Source organism: Dromaius novaehollandiae, chromosome 2 (assembly GCF_036370855.1).
Source record: "Dromaius novaehollandiae isolate bDroNov1 chromosome 2, bDroNov1.hap1, whole genome shotgun sequence".
NCBI lineage: Eukaryota > Metazoa > Chordata > Aves > Casuariiformes > Dromaiidae > Dromaius > Dromaius novaehollandiae.
Genome location: NC_088099.1, coordinates 132,827,517 through 132,840,812, shown reverse-complemented (window position 1 = coordinate 132,840,812; position 13,296 = coordinate 132,827,517). Strand labels below are relative to the sequence as shown.

The 13,296-nt window shown below is 32.7% G+C and overlaps 1 protein-coding gene across 11 annotated transcripts in view; it reads right to left on the bottom strand.

The window, feature by feature from the left end:
* Positions 1-13,296, bottom strand: part of ASPH (aspartate beta-hydroxylase) — a 117,953-nt gene that overhangs the window by 76,363 nt on the left and 28,294 nt on the right. For all 11 annotated transcript variants that reach the window (XM_064507490.1, XM_064507481.1, XM_064507486.1 and 8 more), the window contains one exon: positions 107-193. In XM_064507490.1, the coding sequence (XP_064363560.1) occupies positions 107-193 (87 nt within the window). The remainder of the gene's footprint in view (positions 1-106; positions 194-13,296) is intronic.

Below are 13,296 nucleotides of genomic sequence, written 5' to 3'. Positions count from 1 at the left end.
TTTATATTTCTACCCAAAGGAAAAACACCATACGGAGGAAACATAATTATAGCTCAAATGAAACAGCGTGTCTTTTGTTTCATCTGTGGTTTACCAGATGCCTTACCTGACTCGACAAACTGCTCAGCAGGCTGAATGGTCTCCTCGGATTCTGGTGATGTTGGCTGTGCTGGGACAGATCTTTCTTTAAGGCCTGCATTTTTCAGTTATAAAGTTAACTTTAGGGTTTTTTTGTTTTGATTCAATTATATATTAAGAAAGAGACAATCTTGTTTCAATTATTACAATAACAAAGGAAAAATTAATTGACATTAAACACTTTAAAAAGGTATCCAAACAATAAATCATTACTACTGGACCATACTGATATAATGTACACAAAGACTAAAGTATATTAAGATAGTATACAGATATATGTTTTGAAGAACTAAAAAAGTCTAATGAGAAAAACTAGATGGAAATCTAAGCAGCTGTGCCTAGTTCAAAGTAACTAAACAAATTACTATGGTATTCTCATGGTTTGTTCAGTGTTTATAAGAAAAATACGCAGCTTTTTTTTAAACCATTCTTCTCTTTGGGGAAAACAGTGCTTCATATGATAATTTTTATATTTTATATATGCTTTTATGAATAACTGACTTGAACTTTAAAATGTACTGCTCATTATGATAGAGATTATCAGACCTTCCAAGATTTAACACAGGAATTTGTATAGAAATCTTTAGATCTAACTTTGTCTTCAATATCAAGTAATCTCAGTCTCTCATTTCTTTTAACTCCTGAGTTAGTACAGAAAAAAGTATGACTGATGGAATTCTGCCACCAAGATGCTCACTATTTATACCACTAAGTCTTGCTGGATCAGAACATGCTGAAAAGCAAGCAAGGAATAACAACAATGATCAACATCAAGGTAAGAGAGAAAGGCAATTTACATCTTACTTAGATAAATATCTGTCCAAGATTAAGATGGTCGTTAATTCTCATTTACTGTCCTAGTTTCAGAAAGGACAGTGAAAAGCCTGAGAGATTATGCCACAGCCTAAGACATCACATCCTCAAGAAGAATTTATTGATGTTAGCCTAATCCTCCTTTCAGTTATCCTTTAAGAAGGATTCAAGCAAGATTTAAACAAGACAGGTTCTGACTGGACATAAAGAAAAACTTTTTCCCTGTGAGCACAGTCAAACAGTGGAACAAGCTGCTCATAGAGGTTGTGCAGTCTCCATCCTTGGAGGTTTTCAAGATCAGACTAAATAAAGCCTAGAGTATCCTGGTCTTATCTCTCAGCTGACTCTCCTTTGAGCAGGATGTTGGACTACAGACCTCTTGAAGTCACTTCCAAACTGAATTCTCCTGTGATCCTATGACGGTTTTCCTAGATTTGATTTTGAATGAGTTGTGAGGTCAATTAAGTTAAAGATTCCTTCTTAAACAAAAAAACAAACAGCAGCATCCCTCCTCAGGAGGAGATTAAAACCCCCCACAGAACTGGTTTCTCGAAGTAGTATGCAAAGAAATGAATTGGATTATAATAATTAAAGAAGAGGCTACAGTGTAATGAGTACTCTTCTGCTGCCAAGACTCTTGTAAAAGTAACTGTAAGCGAAACAGCCTAAGCATTGTATTTCAAGGCACTAGAGTTTTTTAAAAACTATTATTAGGTCTCTGCTGGTGTCAGATATATCTCAGTACAAATATGACTGTTGTGCCTCAAAACAACTTTGTGTAAACTATAGAGAATTTATTATTTTATGAACTGTGGAAAGCACATATATTTATTCCACTACCCTGTATATGTAATGTGAACAAGAGAAAAATGAATTAATCCTAATTTTACTTTTTGTATTATCTAAACTACATTAAGATAAGTATTCTTAAAAGTATCGTAACTAAGAGTCCACTACTAGAGTGTCAAGATCAGAAGCTAGAGAAAAAAGCCAAATTTACACCTTTCTTTGCCATTTTTCTCCTGTCTCATTTATATATATGTATGTGTATATATACATATGTATATATTCAAAAATACTATTGGGTAAAGCTTGCATTCACCTTTTGCTGCAGTAATATTAATGACTAAAAGAGTGAGAAGTTACTTCATTCTATAACCAGCTTTAAATACAGAATGGTGGGGGGGAGAGAGCTAATTACTTATTAGCCACATTCTCAGACTTCAGAATCTGGAAGAGTAGAAACAGCCACCCTACTTTCATGCATACAATTCACTACCTTATATTAGACACATCTTTAAATAAGTACTTAGCTCATAACCTCTGATAACCCACATCTCCATTTTAAGACAACCACTTCCTCTGTTTCATGAACAATAAATGCATCCAAAGCCTTTCAAAAGATATTCAGTCCTTCACAACAAGCACTTACATTTCATAAAAGGAAAGTGACTAGCAAATGTTTCTTTGTTTACCAGCACATTTTTCACTTTCGTTTTGATGCTTTATAGACCAGCTTATCAAATGTGTTTCTCACTGTCCTCTGTTCGAACCTGTTGAATATGTAGTATGCTATACCATATTTTTTGCAAGATAATCTTTCATCTGATATGAAAGTAAAGTTACACTCAGTTTTTACTTTTGGTGCATTTTTTGAGTTTAGGTGGTAACTTGCCATGTTAAATTGAATGATAATAATATTTCAGAGATATGCAACAGCACAACAAATCTCTGGGGCAAAAATCTCATTTTATTATGTGTCTATTTGTATAGCCTACACTGCTGCTCAGAAGAAATGTTCTTTGAAAAAGGAACTATTTTAGAACCAGACAGACTTTAGGTCATATACACGAATATACAGCAATTAGAAATTCATTCCAAATTTCACTCCCCAGACAGTTACAATTTCTGCCGCATTAGGGGAGAAAACAAAAAGCGATGTACACTCTATCTCTCTGCCACCGCTCTTGAGAAGAACTGTGATTTTAGTGTTCCTCTATCAAATGTGTATCTTAACAGCAAACAGAGCAAAGATGAATGAATACATCTTTATCATCATTGAAACTTAAAAAATAAAACTCATTACACGTGCATTTATCAAATATGATTCCTGAAGACAATGAATTTTTACACTTTTTTTAAACAAAAGGCGCCTTCAACAGTATAATGTTCATAAAACACATCTTTTCCCCTTCTTCACAAATATATAGATATTTGGAAAGTAGCTCAATACATCGACTCTTTCAATTATCAGAGCGAGAATCTTAAGGTGCTACACTACTTGCCACTGCTTTTATTTAATCTATTTTTAAAAAGATCCCTCTCAAAGAATCAGATTGTATCTTACCTACTACCACATCTTTTAACCCTAAGGATCAAAGTATCTTAGAGACACATGTATGTGCTGTATCAGCATACATGCATTGTCAACAGTTTTATATAGAAAATTGAGGGAGAACCAAGAACAGAACACAGGAATCAACCTTCAGGATTTTATCTTACCACCACCCACATGCATACACTCAAGCTCTATTTCACTATTTTGTTTTCTTTAAAAAAATACTGCAATATTACAGTAAAAAAATCTTCAACTGTCATCACAAATTTTGTTCTGAATCTTTTGTAATTTTATTGGGCAATTAATGTTTCAACAAAATAAGCAACATTATTTGTCTAGTAAAATTAGAAAATATTCCTTTCCTCAATGAACAAGAAAGCAAGTATAGATTCAATAACATACCGAAGGATAAATCCTTCTGAAGAAATGTTTTGTAACCTCCTATTTATTCTAATTAGATTGCTGGATAACTCACCCCTCACTGCTAAAAATATAGAAGATATAATAGCAAATTAACATAACAGCTTGCTTACAGAAGTGCCATGTACTTGAAAAGTGCTGTTTGAAGAAAATAATAGCTGTAAAACAGAAGCTGTTCTCTAACCAATTTCAACTAGAATACAGTAATAAAAGAACACCACTCTTCCTTAAATAGGAATGAAACCCAATGATATCTATCAATGGTGCAACGGTCTAGTTTTTGTAAGCATTCACCAGAAGCTTCCAGTGGAAGACTACTACCAGTGGAAAAGCAATTCTGAAAATCTGACTCCAATTTTGAACAATTGAATTATTTGGAAAATCTGGCCACAGTATACTGAAGAGTTAATGAAGGAAGTTCAGACCAAAAGATAACAAAAAAAAAAGGCAGAATATACTGTCAAAGGATCCATAAAAACAGTGCAATAGCACTTTGACAGAGTATACACTGAAGTCACACAACTAAATGCAACGCTACACAGACACTCAAAACTTTAAAACAGTTTTATCAGTCTACTTAGGGCAACAAAGTTTAGCAGAGAATAATTTACACTTCCTTACTATCATCCTATGACAATATGTTCCATGAATACTCTTCTTTGTTTTTGGAAAAAACCCTCACCACCACCACCAACTACTCATGGATTTTCACTGCATGTGTCCAGATAATCCTCGTTTGCTTTTAAACTCGTACTTGATACATAACATTACACTTTCATCCCCACACCAAGAAAATAGCATTTTCATACAAAGCAAACAAAGAAAGGAAAATTTTCAGAATTAAATTAAGAGTGTGCTTAAAACTAGCATTAATTTGATACTGGTTTTCAATACACATTCAGTTACCTAAGATACATTAACATATGTACATATTTGACTTTCATAGCAGACATTTTGCTTTTTGTTTACAATACCAGTACATGTGTAGCAGTTTTCAAAAAGCTATTATATATAACCTTTGTTCACATTTATCATATCTACAAAACATGATCATCTTATTGCCATATTTACCATATTCCTATAAATACGCTGAATTTCTCATCCTTCAGGTCTGTTCCTACTTAGCACAATTGGAACTCTGATTATTTCTTTTCTTTCTTGTCTTCCTTTGCTGAGCTTTCAGAAATTTTGGATGGGTTTTTAGCTAACTTTTTTGTTTCTTTGTCTTTTCTCACCTGAGTAGTACCATCCTTTTCACTGGCTGATTTTTTTGAAGTCTCCTTGGATTTTACATTTTTGTCTAGGCCTTTTTCCTTTTCCTTTCCTTTGTCTCTTTTAACTTTGTCGGAATCTTTCTTTAATTTATCCATCTCAACAGTTTTCTTGTCCTTCCGATCAGCAGCATCTTTTCCCTTCCTGGCTTTCTTTTTTTCTTCCTCATCTTTGATTTCATCCTTCTTCGATTCCTGCTTCTCCTTTACTTTCTTGACTGGTTCTTTAATTGCTTCTTTTATTTTTTAGTTTTTCATTTAGAAAAGGGGGAAATGTTCAATAAGAGAACCATATTTAGATCAGAGAATATACTTTACGAGCAACTAGCGACAAGCTTTGATGATCTCCTTGCTTAATGTTTGTTAAATACCAGTTTAAACGTGTTTATTTAACTACTTGAGCTTTAAGCAATTTAAACAAATCAGCTTTGACTTTTAGCAATATTTCACACCATGCAGCCATCCAATAACCTTAGCTTACTGTAACTGCATCTGAATAAAGCATTAGAGTACTAAAAACCATGCCTCTATTATCTTACTGTTAACGTACTTCTACAGAAGGCTAACAACGGTTTTGTCTATGAGCATGAAAATCACAACACATTTTGAATCTTTCATAATGGTGTGACCATTGTGGGGTCTGGAAACGCCAAGAACATATCCAAAATAAAACTTCTTCACAATTTTTTCAACTTACTACAACAACAAATGAAAGTGTTATAATAACAAAAACCTACATTATAATATTTTACAGACATTGTTATCTTGGGTTAGGCCAAAAGTTGGAATGTATTTTATATATATATTTTAAAAAAATTAAAAAATGCAACTATAAAATCCTTAAGAAGAAAGAAATAACAATACCCTGGTGAATTAAATAAACTGCAAAAAAGCTGTTGTTTAATTGGTTTAATCATATTCAATGAAATCAAAGTAACAATGATAAATTGATTCTTATATCTTTGCTTTTCCATCTATGGTGTTATTAATTTTTTTTTTTTACCTAGGTATTGCAAATCTTGTAGTCATTTTCTTTATTTAAAGTTATATTATTCATTTGACTGTGATGCAGTATCTAGATAATACACCAACAGAACAAGTCAGAACAGCATTTTTCAAATTTAAAAGTTCAGTTATTCACTTCCACTTTGCTCAGTGTTGAAAAATACTGTCACGGTACCAGCAATATTCCCCAGAATAAGCAATTTTTTACCTTTAATAAATTTTAGAAAACTAGTTGCATTAACTCTCTACATGCCATATTTGTATTTACTTTCAAAAAAGGTGATGCATCCACATTATTAAAAAAATCAATGAAGAATTGAAATATAAAATACAATAGGTGTTGGCATTCAGACAAATGCCCTTTTGAGACCAACTAGAGTCAGTTCAGGTAAAGAGCAGTAAAGTGACAACATTTCTCAACAACTGCAGCTGACAGCTGTGCAGTGTTTCTGTGAAGTTAACAATTCAATCATACAGTTCAAAAAATTTAAAATGACATTTCTTTCCAACTTTTTTTTTTTAACATAAAGCATTTGAAAATATATCGCAACAGTTCTTCATTCGCATATCAAACATCTTTGAAAAGTAAACCAAAGCACAGGAATGAATTGTTAAACGACATATTTATTAAATTCTTGGAAACACACAATTTTCACCAAATCATACCAAGCACAATGCAGAAGAAAAGCTAAAAATTTCAAATTGCATGCAAAGATGCTTAGAAAAATCCAGATGAACATGAGAGCTTTTCCCAGCAGATAATTTTCTCTAATGTGTATTATAAACAAAAAAAGTATTTTTCACATACTGCCAGAAAAGAATCCACAGAATAGTCTAAGTGTGTTTAATGCAATGAATAGACTGTATTCCTTACACAGTAACATGCTGTGTGGAGATAACTGAGCACATGTTAAAAGTCAAGAAGTACCAGAATTAGTGCTCATCTGGGAGTACAATGCTTTGCTTGTGCTACTTAGTTTCTTAGTCTGTTTGTTGCACTAAACACATTTAGACTATTATGTGTTGTTTTTGTAGCCATTTAATTACAAATTGGATTAATTTCTTATATTATTATAAATTTATATACATGTATAAATATATAAATATGACATATATATTATGTTTCTTATAATAATTTTATATTTAAATGTAATTATAACCACTATTCCAGCTGATTTCTTTGGTAGGCATTGTGCCAGTTCTCTCTCAAATACATCAACTTATACTTTTATACAATTTTATATATATTTAATAAACATTAATTCAAATAAGAGATCTTCAAGTATATGCAATAAATTGGTCTCAAGCTATTTGCTTTAAGCTTGGAAAAATTAGGATGATCACTGCAATCAATCCTGCAAGTAATACCAAGTTTGAAGAGTTCCTGAACTTTACCTAAATTTCTCCTCCCATAAGAAAGAAATGGATGAAATGATCTAAGTGCAGACTTAAGCAGAAATTAAGGTACTCAAGTCTGATTACAAGACAATAATAGTATTATGAATTCATGAAACATAACTAAAAGAGGATTTGGCACTGAGCAAATCCTGTGTATACATCAGATTTTTTTTTTAAACACACAGAGTAAGAAGTAAATATTAAATGCTTATAAGCCAAAAAAGACAATTGTTGTAAAAATGTTTGCATAAATAAAAAAAGAATCTGCAGTTAGGAAAGCACTCACGTTGCCATTAAATTATAACCAATAACAAAAAATACTGAAAAATGGAGTGGATAATAGTTTGCTGCACTGTCAGACATTAATTAGCCAACATAGCTAATATTAGTAAAGATTATTATAACCTGCAATCTCTATTTGCAACACACATGCATTTCAGACATCACATCTGCTAAGGTTCACTGACAAAAAGAATATTAAAATACCTTTGACTTTAGTTTTTTTCTTGGCTACCCCTCCTGGCTCCTCACCTGATATGTTGTAAAATGGAAATAGGTTATGAATATACCCATGATGTTCAACAAACGTGATAAAACATATTCAGATCTGTCATTTAAAAAAATATCTTTATAGAGCACAATGCATTGCTATGGAGAGATACCAAATGTTTGCTCATTAATAATGAAGCACCTTCAGCAGCAAAACCAAGCAGGTACTAAGACGCAAGGCTAATTAACCCAAGCAAAGCATGAGACTTGCTTGCACGCTACTTGAGGTGCTCATGAAACTTCTTAGAGCTAGCTTAGTTCTCTCCACACAGCATGGTGCCATGCAATTATAACCACTATCCCAGCTGATTTCTTTGGTAGGTATTGCATCACCTCTCTCTCAAATCCATCAACTTATATCTCTATACGATTTTATATATACTTAATAAATATATTAACCTGAATAAGAGGTTTTCAAGCACCTTTCTACTGTAGATAGTATAAAGTGATTTTTTTCTTACAACAAATTAAAATCTATATTTAAAAAACTGATTAGAATAAAATTCACAATTAAGAAGGAAACCTCAGAATGTATAGAGCAAAGGAGAGGAGAGTATTTCCTTTATGCCACAACACTAAATATATATTTAGTTTCACTTTATTTTCATTTCTAGTTCTAGCAGTTTGAATATTATATTCAATGAAAACATGTTTTGTCAAAGGTATTCCTCATATCCCAAAAAGCAGCTGTAATTTCATTTCAATCAAAATACTTACTGTTCTACTTAAGACTTTTATTTGAAATAAGCGTTACTTTCCAGACAAAGTGCTGCAAGATGCTGCGTTCCCTCTTTCCCCTTTTAGCTAACAGAAATTGAGGTCACTCAGCATCTTGTGGAACAGAGGCATGAATTAGGCAAAAGCCTTCCCCAAAATATAAATGATAATTAGCCTCATCCTTCTAATACCATAAAATGACTGGATTATCATTATCATGCTGCCATAATTTATAAGACCTAAATCCTCTAGACATGACTACCTTAGCCACAAAAATCATGTGGCCTGCTACAGGAAAACCCACCAAAAAAAGTTAAGACAAGCTATGCTAAATATACTAATTCATATATCATTCTGGCAAACAAATGGAGATATTCATATGTTCCCACATTAGGCTTCTGATCCTGACATACCAAGCTTCTACATCAGACATCTATATCCCGAGCTCAAATTCCCAGAGAACAATACACAACTACCTGGACTGTGTCAATACACCTCAATAAATACACCTCAATATTTATGCTTTAAAAACCTACATTACCAAATTATATATTTAATTGTACCTGTTAAAAACGTCACTGTAATCAAGCTACATTTAATTTCTATCTCACATGTTTTCAAACTATGAGCACTGACATTATGGCCAAAATTTCTCTAAAATGGGTTAGCCAGGTTAAAAAAAAAGAAAATTAAATTAATTTCCCTACAAACTCAATCTGGAATATGAAAGTCTTGTTGAGCTCTTGCTGCATAGATTATCATAACTGATGAAATACAGAGTTTCTAACCTGAGCAAAACATTAGTTTTTTGACCTTATTACTTCTAGGCAATAAGTGTGTGCAACTATGATTAAATAAACCATCTCTTCATATAAAAGAACAGAATCCAACCTTCTGTCATATCACATCATCAGTGCAGGAACAAACAGTAGAATCTAGGAGGCTAATCTGGACATAGCCGTATTTAAATTTGTTTCCAGCTCCCTCCTTTTTCATAGTAAAATAAACTTTTACTGGATATTTTAACATAAGTTCTAAAGACCACCTCTTGACTGGGCAAACAAAAATTTTACAGAATTCTGCACACAAAAATTACCATACAGATATCTGCAGGAATGTTTAAATAAAAATATACCAACTATATTGAAAGGCAGATTACAAAATACCTCGATCATAGATTTATGTTTCACTTGTTAATAAATTTTCAGACAAGCTGTACTTAATTTCAATCTACTTTTTATACAGTGAATAGCATTAAGACTCTCAGCAACTTATCAACGCTTATCTATATTTTAACATAAACATAACATAAAATGAACAGACCCATTTACTAGTAAAATGTGTAGAATAATTATGTAATAATCACAAGACTATCCACCATAATATCTGTCTGGACTTGATCCCTAAGATGATTATGATATTGCAAAATCTCATTTGTGAATCCCAACCAGCCTAAAGCAAGAGGTTGGTACAGAAACACTTAGTTTTTCCAAAACAACAACATTCTGGGGTATGCGATCTGTGAGAATGTGGCACCTTTGTAAACTCACTGGCAAAAATCTAGGCTCTTAGAGCCCTTTGGGCATATAAACCAATGGGCAGAATTTTATGAATCACACAACTGAACTCATAGACCCTCATTCTGAGGTACAACTGAAGTGCCTTATGACCTTTCTGATCTAGTTTTAAATTCCTACTTTTCTCTACTTGATTATATGTTAAAAAAAATCCTGTGGTGGCAACGCTAAAGACGTTTATAAGCACATATAGAAGAATGTCAGAGATGAATGCTATTTGAGACAATGTATTAAAAATAGACTTCAAGTTAATATATTCAGCTATTTTCCTAACATTTTACACAGATCTACTTTAAAAAGTTATACAAAAACCACAATATTCATATCAAAGTGGTTATCTTTACATAATGCTTAATGGTAGAAAACTTAGGAAACATCTTAAGTGATGCTTTGAAACTTAAAATATTACAAAGCACATTTTGCAACAAAATCCAGTTGTTTCCTCCATTTTCCCCTCACAAAAACCTTCAAGAACAACATCTGCAAAAAGAACCCCTAAGTGAGATCACAGCTTTAGAATTTCAGCATCCAAACAAAAATATAGGAATACTAGTTTTTAATTAGAAAAATAACCACTGTAAAACAAAAAAAGATAGCACAAAGCACTTGCATTCTTTTCAAAGACACTATTTCAAAGATGTTGACAGTTTATATTCACGTATTTTTTTATACTGAGAAACATGAAGTTCTTTCTTCCTTATTCAAGTTCTATATTCTTCATTCAGTAATATTGAACACTTTTTTTCTTTACTATCTTTGCTATTCAAAGCTAGCAAAAGGCTTTGACACATAAACAGATGTCTTTATATCAATTTCACCACAACACCTACCTGCCTAGACTTGCAACATCACACAGTAAATGCATGCTACCCTTCAGCAATTAGTGCATCACAGCCTGGATAATAGATCAGAAAGTATCAAGCTTTATACTTTAGGGCTTGTGTTCAGACTGCTGCCATAACTCACAAGATCCCATCAAATGCAAGAACAGTGCAAAGATTTTCATGCTATTCCACCAGCAAGTTTTTTCCCCAAGCTATTGATCTTTACTTTTTGTACACAAAATCTCCCTCATCACACAGAAAAATAACAAAAGATGTTAAAATCGAGGAATGAAGAAATAAAATATAAATCTGTAAGCAGAAGCTGGTGTCAACCTGCTTTCCCTCTCCTCCTCTGCTTTTTTTCCTTCTCCAGAAGTACTGCAAGGCAGAAAAAGCTGGGATTCTTTGTGTATGCACCTGCACATAATTATTGCTACTGCTTTGCATTTATAATGTACTACGTTGGGTATACAAGGTCTGCTAAACAAAATAACTTGCTCACAGAAGGCTAGGAGCCACTTACCTTAAACTCAATTCTTTCTACTTATTACCTGTACACAGATTGCCAAGCATACCAAGGCTGTAATCTTCCCAAATGCAAGAGAGCTTTGTAATTTGCAGAGCTAGCATAAAATACTGCAAGAAACACTCTTGATCCATTCCCCGTAATTTGCTCTAAAATATCTTGCTTATTTAACTGCATAACTCTAGAAGAAAAATCTGAACTGGAGACATGGGATTAGCTGAGAGAAAGGATTTTTTTTTTTTTTAAGTATAGGCTGCTTATTTTTTAAACCAAGGACTTTGAATTAAGATAAATTGAACCACTTGCATCAAATTTTATGAAAGACAGAAATATTTGGTGAGAATTTATGCTGACAGAAAGGAGATTCTTTGCTCAGTTAACTTCTGAATAGCGGCGAGGAGCTTTACAGTTGATTTGAGGTTTTTTTTTTCTTTTTTTTGAAAGATGGCAGAAAGCACTTTCATTTCTGAAGTTGTGTCATAGACATATGTTGCTTCTTGTACAAGAAGACATAAGAATCCAATAAGGAAGTCTTTTGTCTTGGTTAGCCTCATCTTGAAGATGCCATCCTAACCAGTCATAAGAAAGACAGTAATCAATGGCTTTCATGATGCTGTGACATCTTTACGACAGCTGCTTAAGTGATGGCAAATGAATGGAGAAAATAGTATACATATGTCCAAAATGACTGAACCGTGTGCACCAACTTCCCCCTGTCCTTGAATACTAATTAAATCATGCTTAAAATATAGTTTTGATTTTCCTCTCTGACCATTAACTCTTATGAACTGAAATGAAAATTATCCTAACACTTCAATGCATTCTTCTTCTACCTCTCCATCCAACAGTAACCTATATGAAAAACTGTCATAAAAACTTAATTTCTTCTAAGGTCAGTCACTGGAGACTAACTAATAATACAGAATTAATATAAAATGAAACCCACATACGACAACACTCACTGACTTTGAAACAAATTTCAAGAGTGAGAGACTGAACAAACTCTCAAAAAGCAACAGCTTTTTGAGAAAAAAGTACTTGCAAAAAGTACTTGCAATAATATTTTCAAGAGATAGGCAAACACTTTTCTGTTTATTCTATTCAATTCTAAGTTGCTTTATGTGTTACAAGTATTGTATTTTTTAATGTAAAACCCTCTCACTATCAAATTAAATATTGTTGAAGGTGGTCACAGAAATCTGGGGTTCAAATCTTCCACAAGTTCTCAGCCATTTCAGATCTATGTATATAAAAGCCTGTCCTACAAATTGCTTACATTAGTATCACAACAAAGCAAGCAAAAGTTTATACTAGAAAGGTTAATGCAGTATTTGTTTCAAAGGCTGCTGACTTCTGCTTAAGACTGGTAGTTAAAATATGAAACATTTACCAACACTGGAAAATGCCAAAGCAAAGCATCCCACATATTTCTAGAAAAACTGGCCACACTGGAAGACTACACCTTTTTCTAAAAGCCACAGATATTTACTTCTGCAGCTCTGTAAAATTTAATTTAAATGACCTGTAAGGAATATGCAGGTAACTAATGAGCTAATAACAGTTGTGTGTTCAATTTCATATAAATTATTTGATTTTCATTCTTTATTAGCTACCACAACTAGTAAGTTCCTACCATTTAAACATATTTTGCTCATTAGAAACATTTAATGCTTGTTACTAGTTTTCTACTACTTCAAGTTCTCATACCAAAAATTATAGA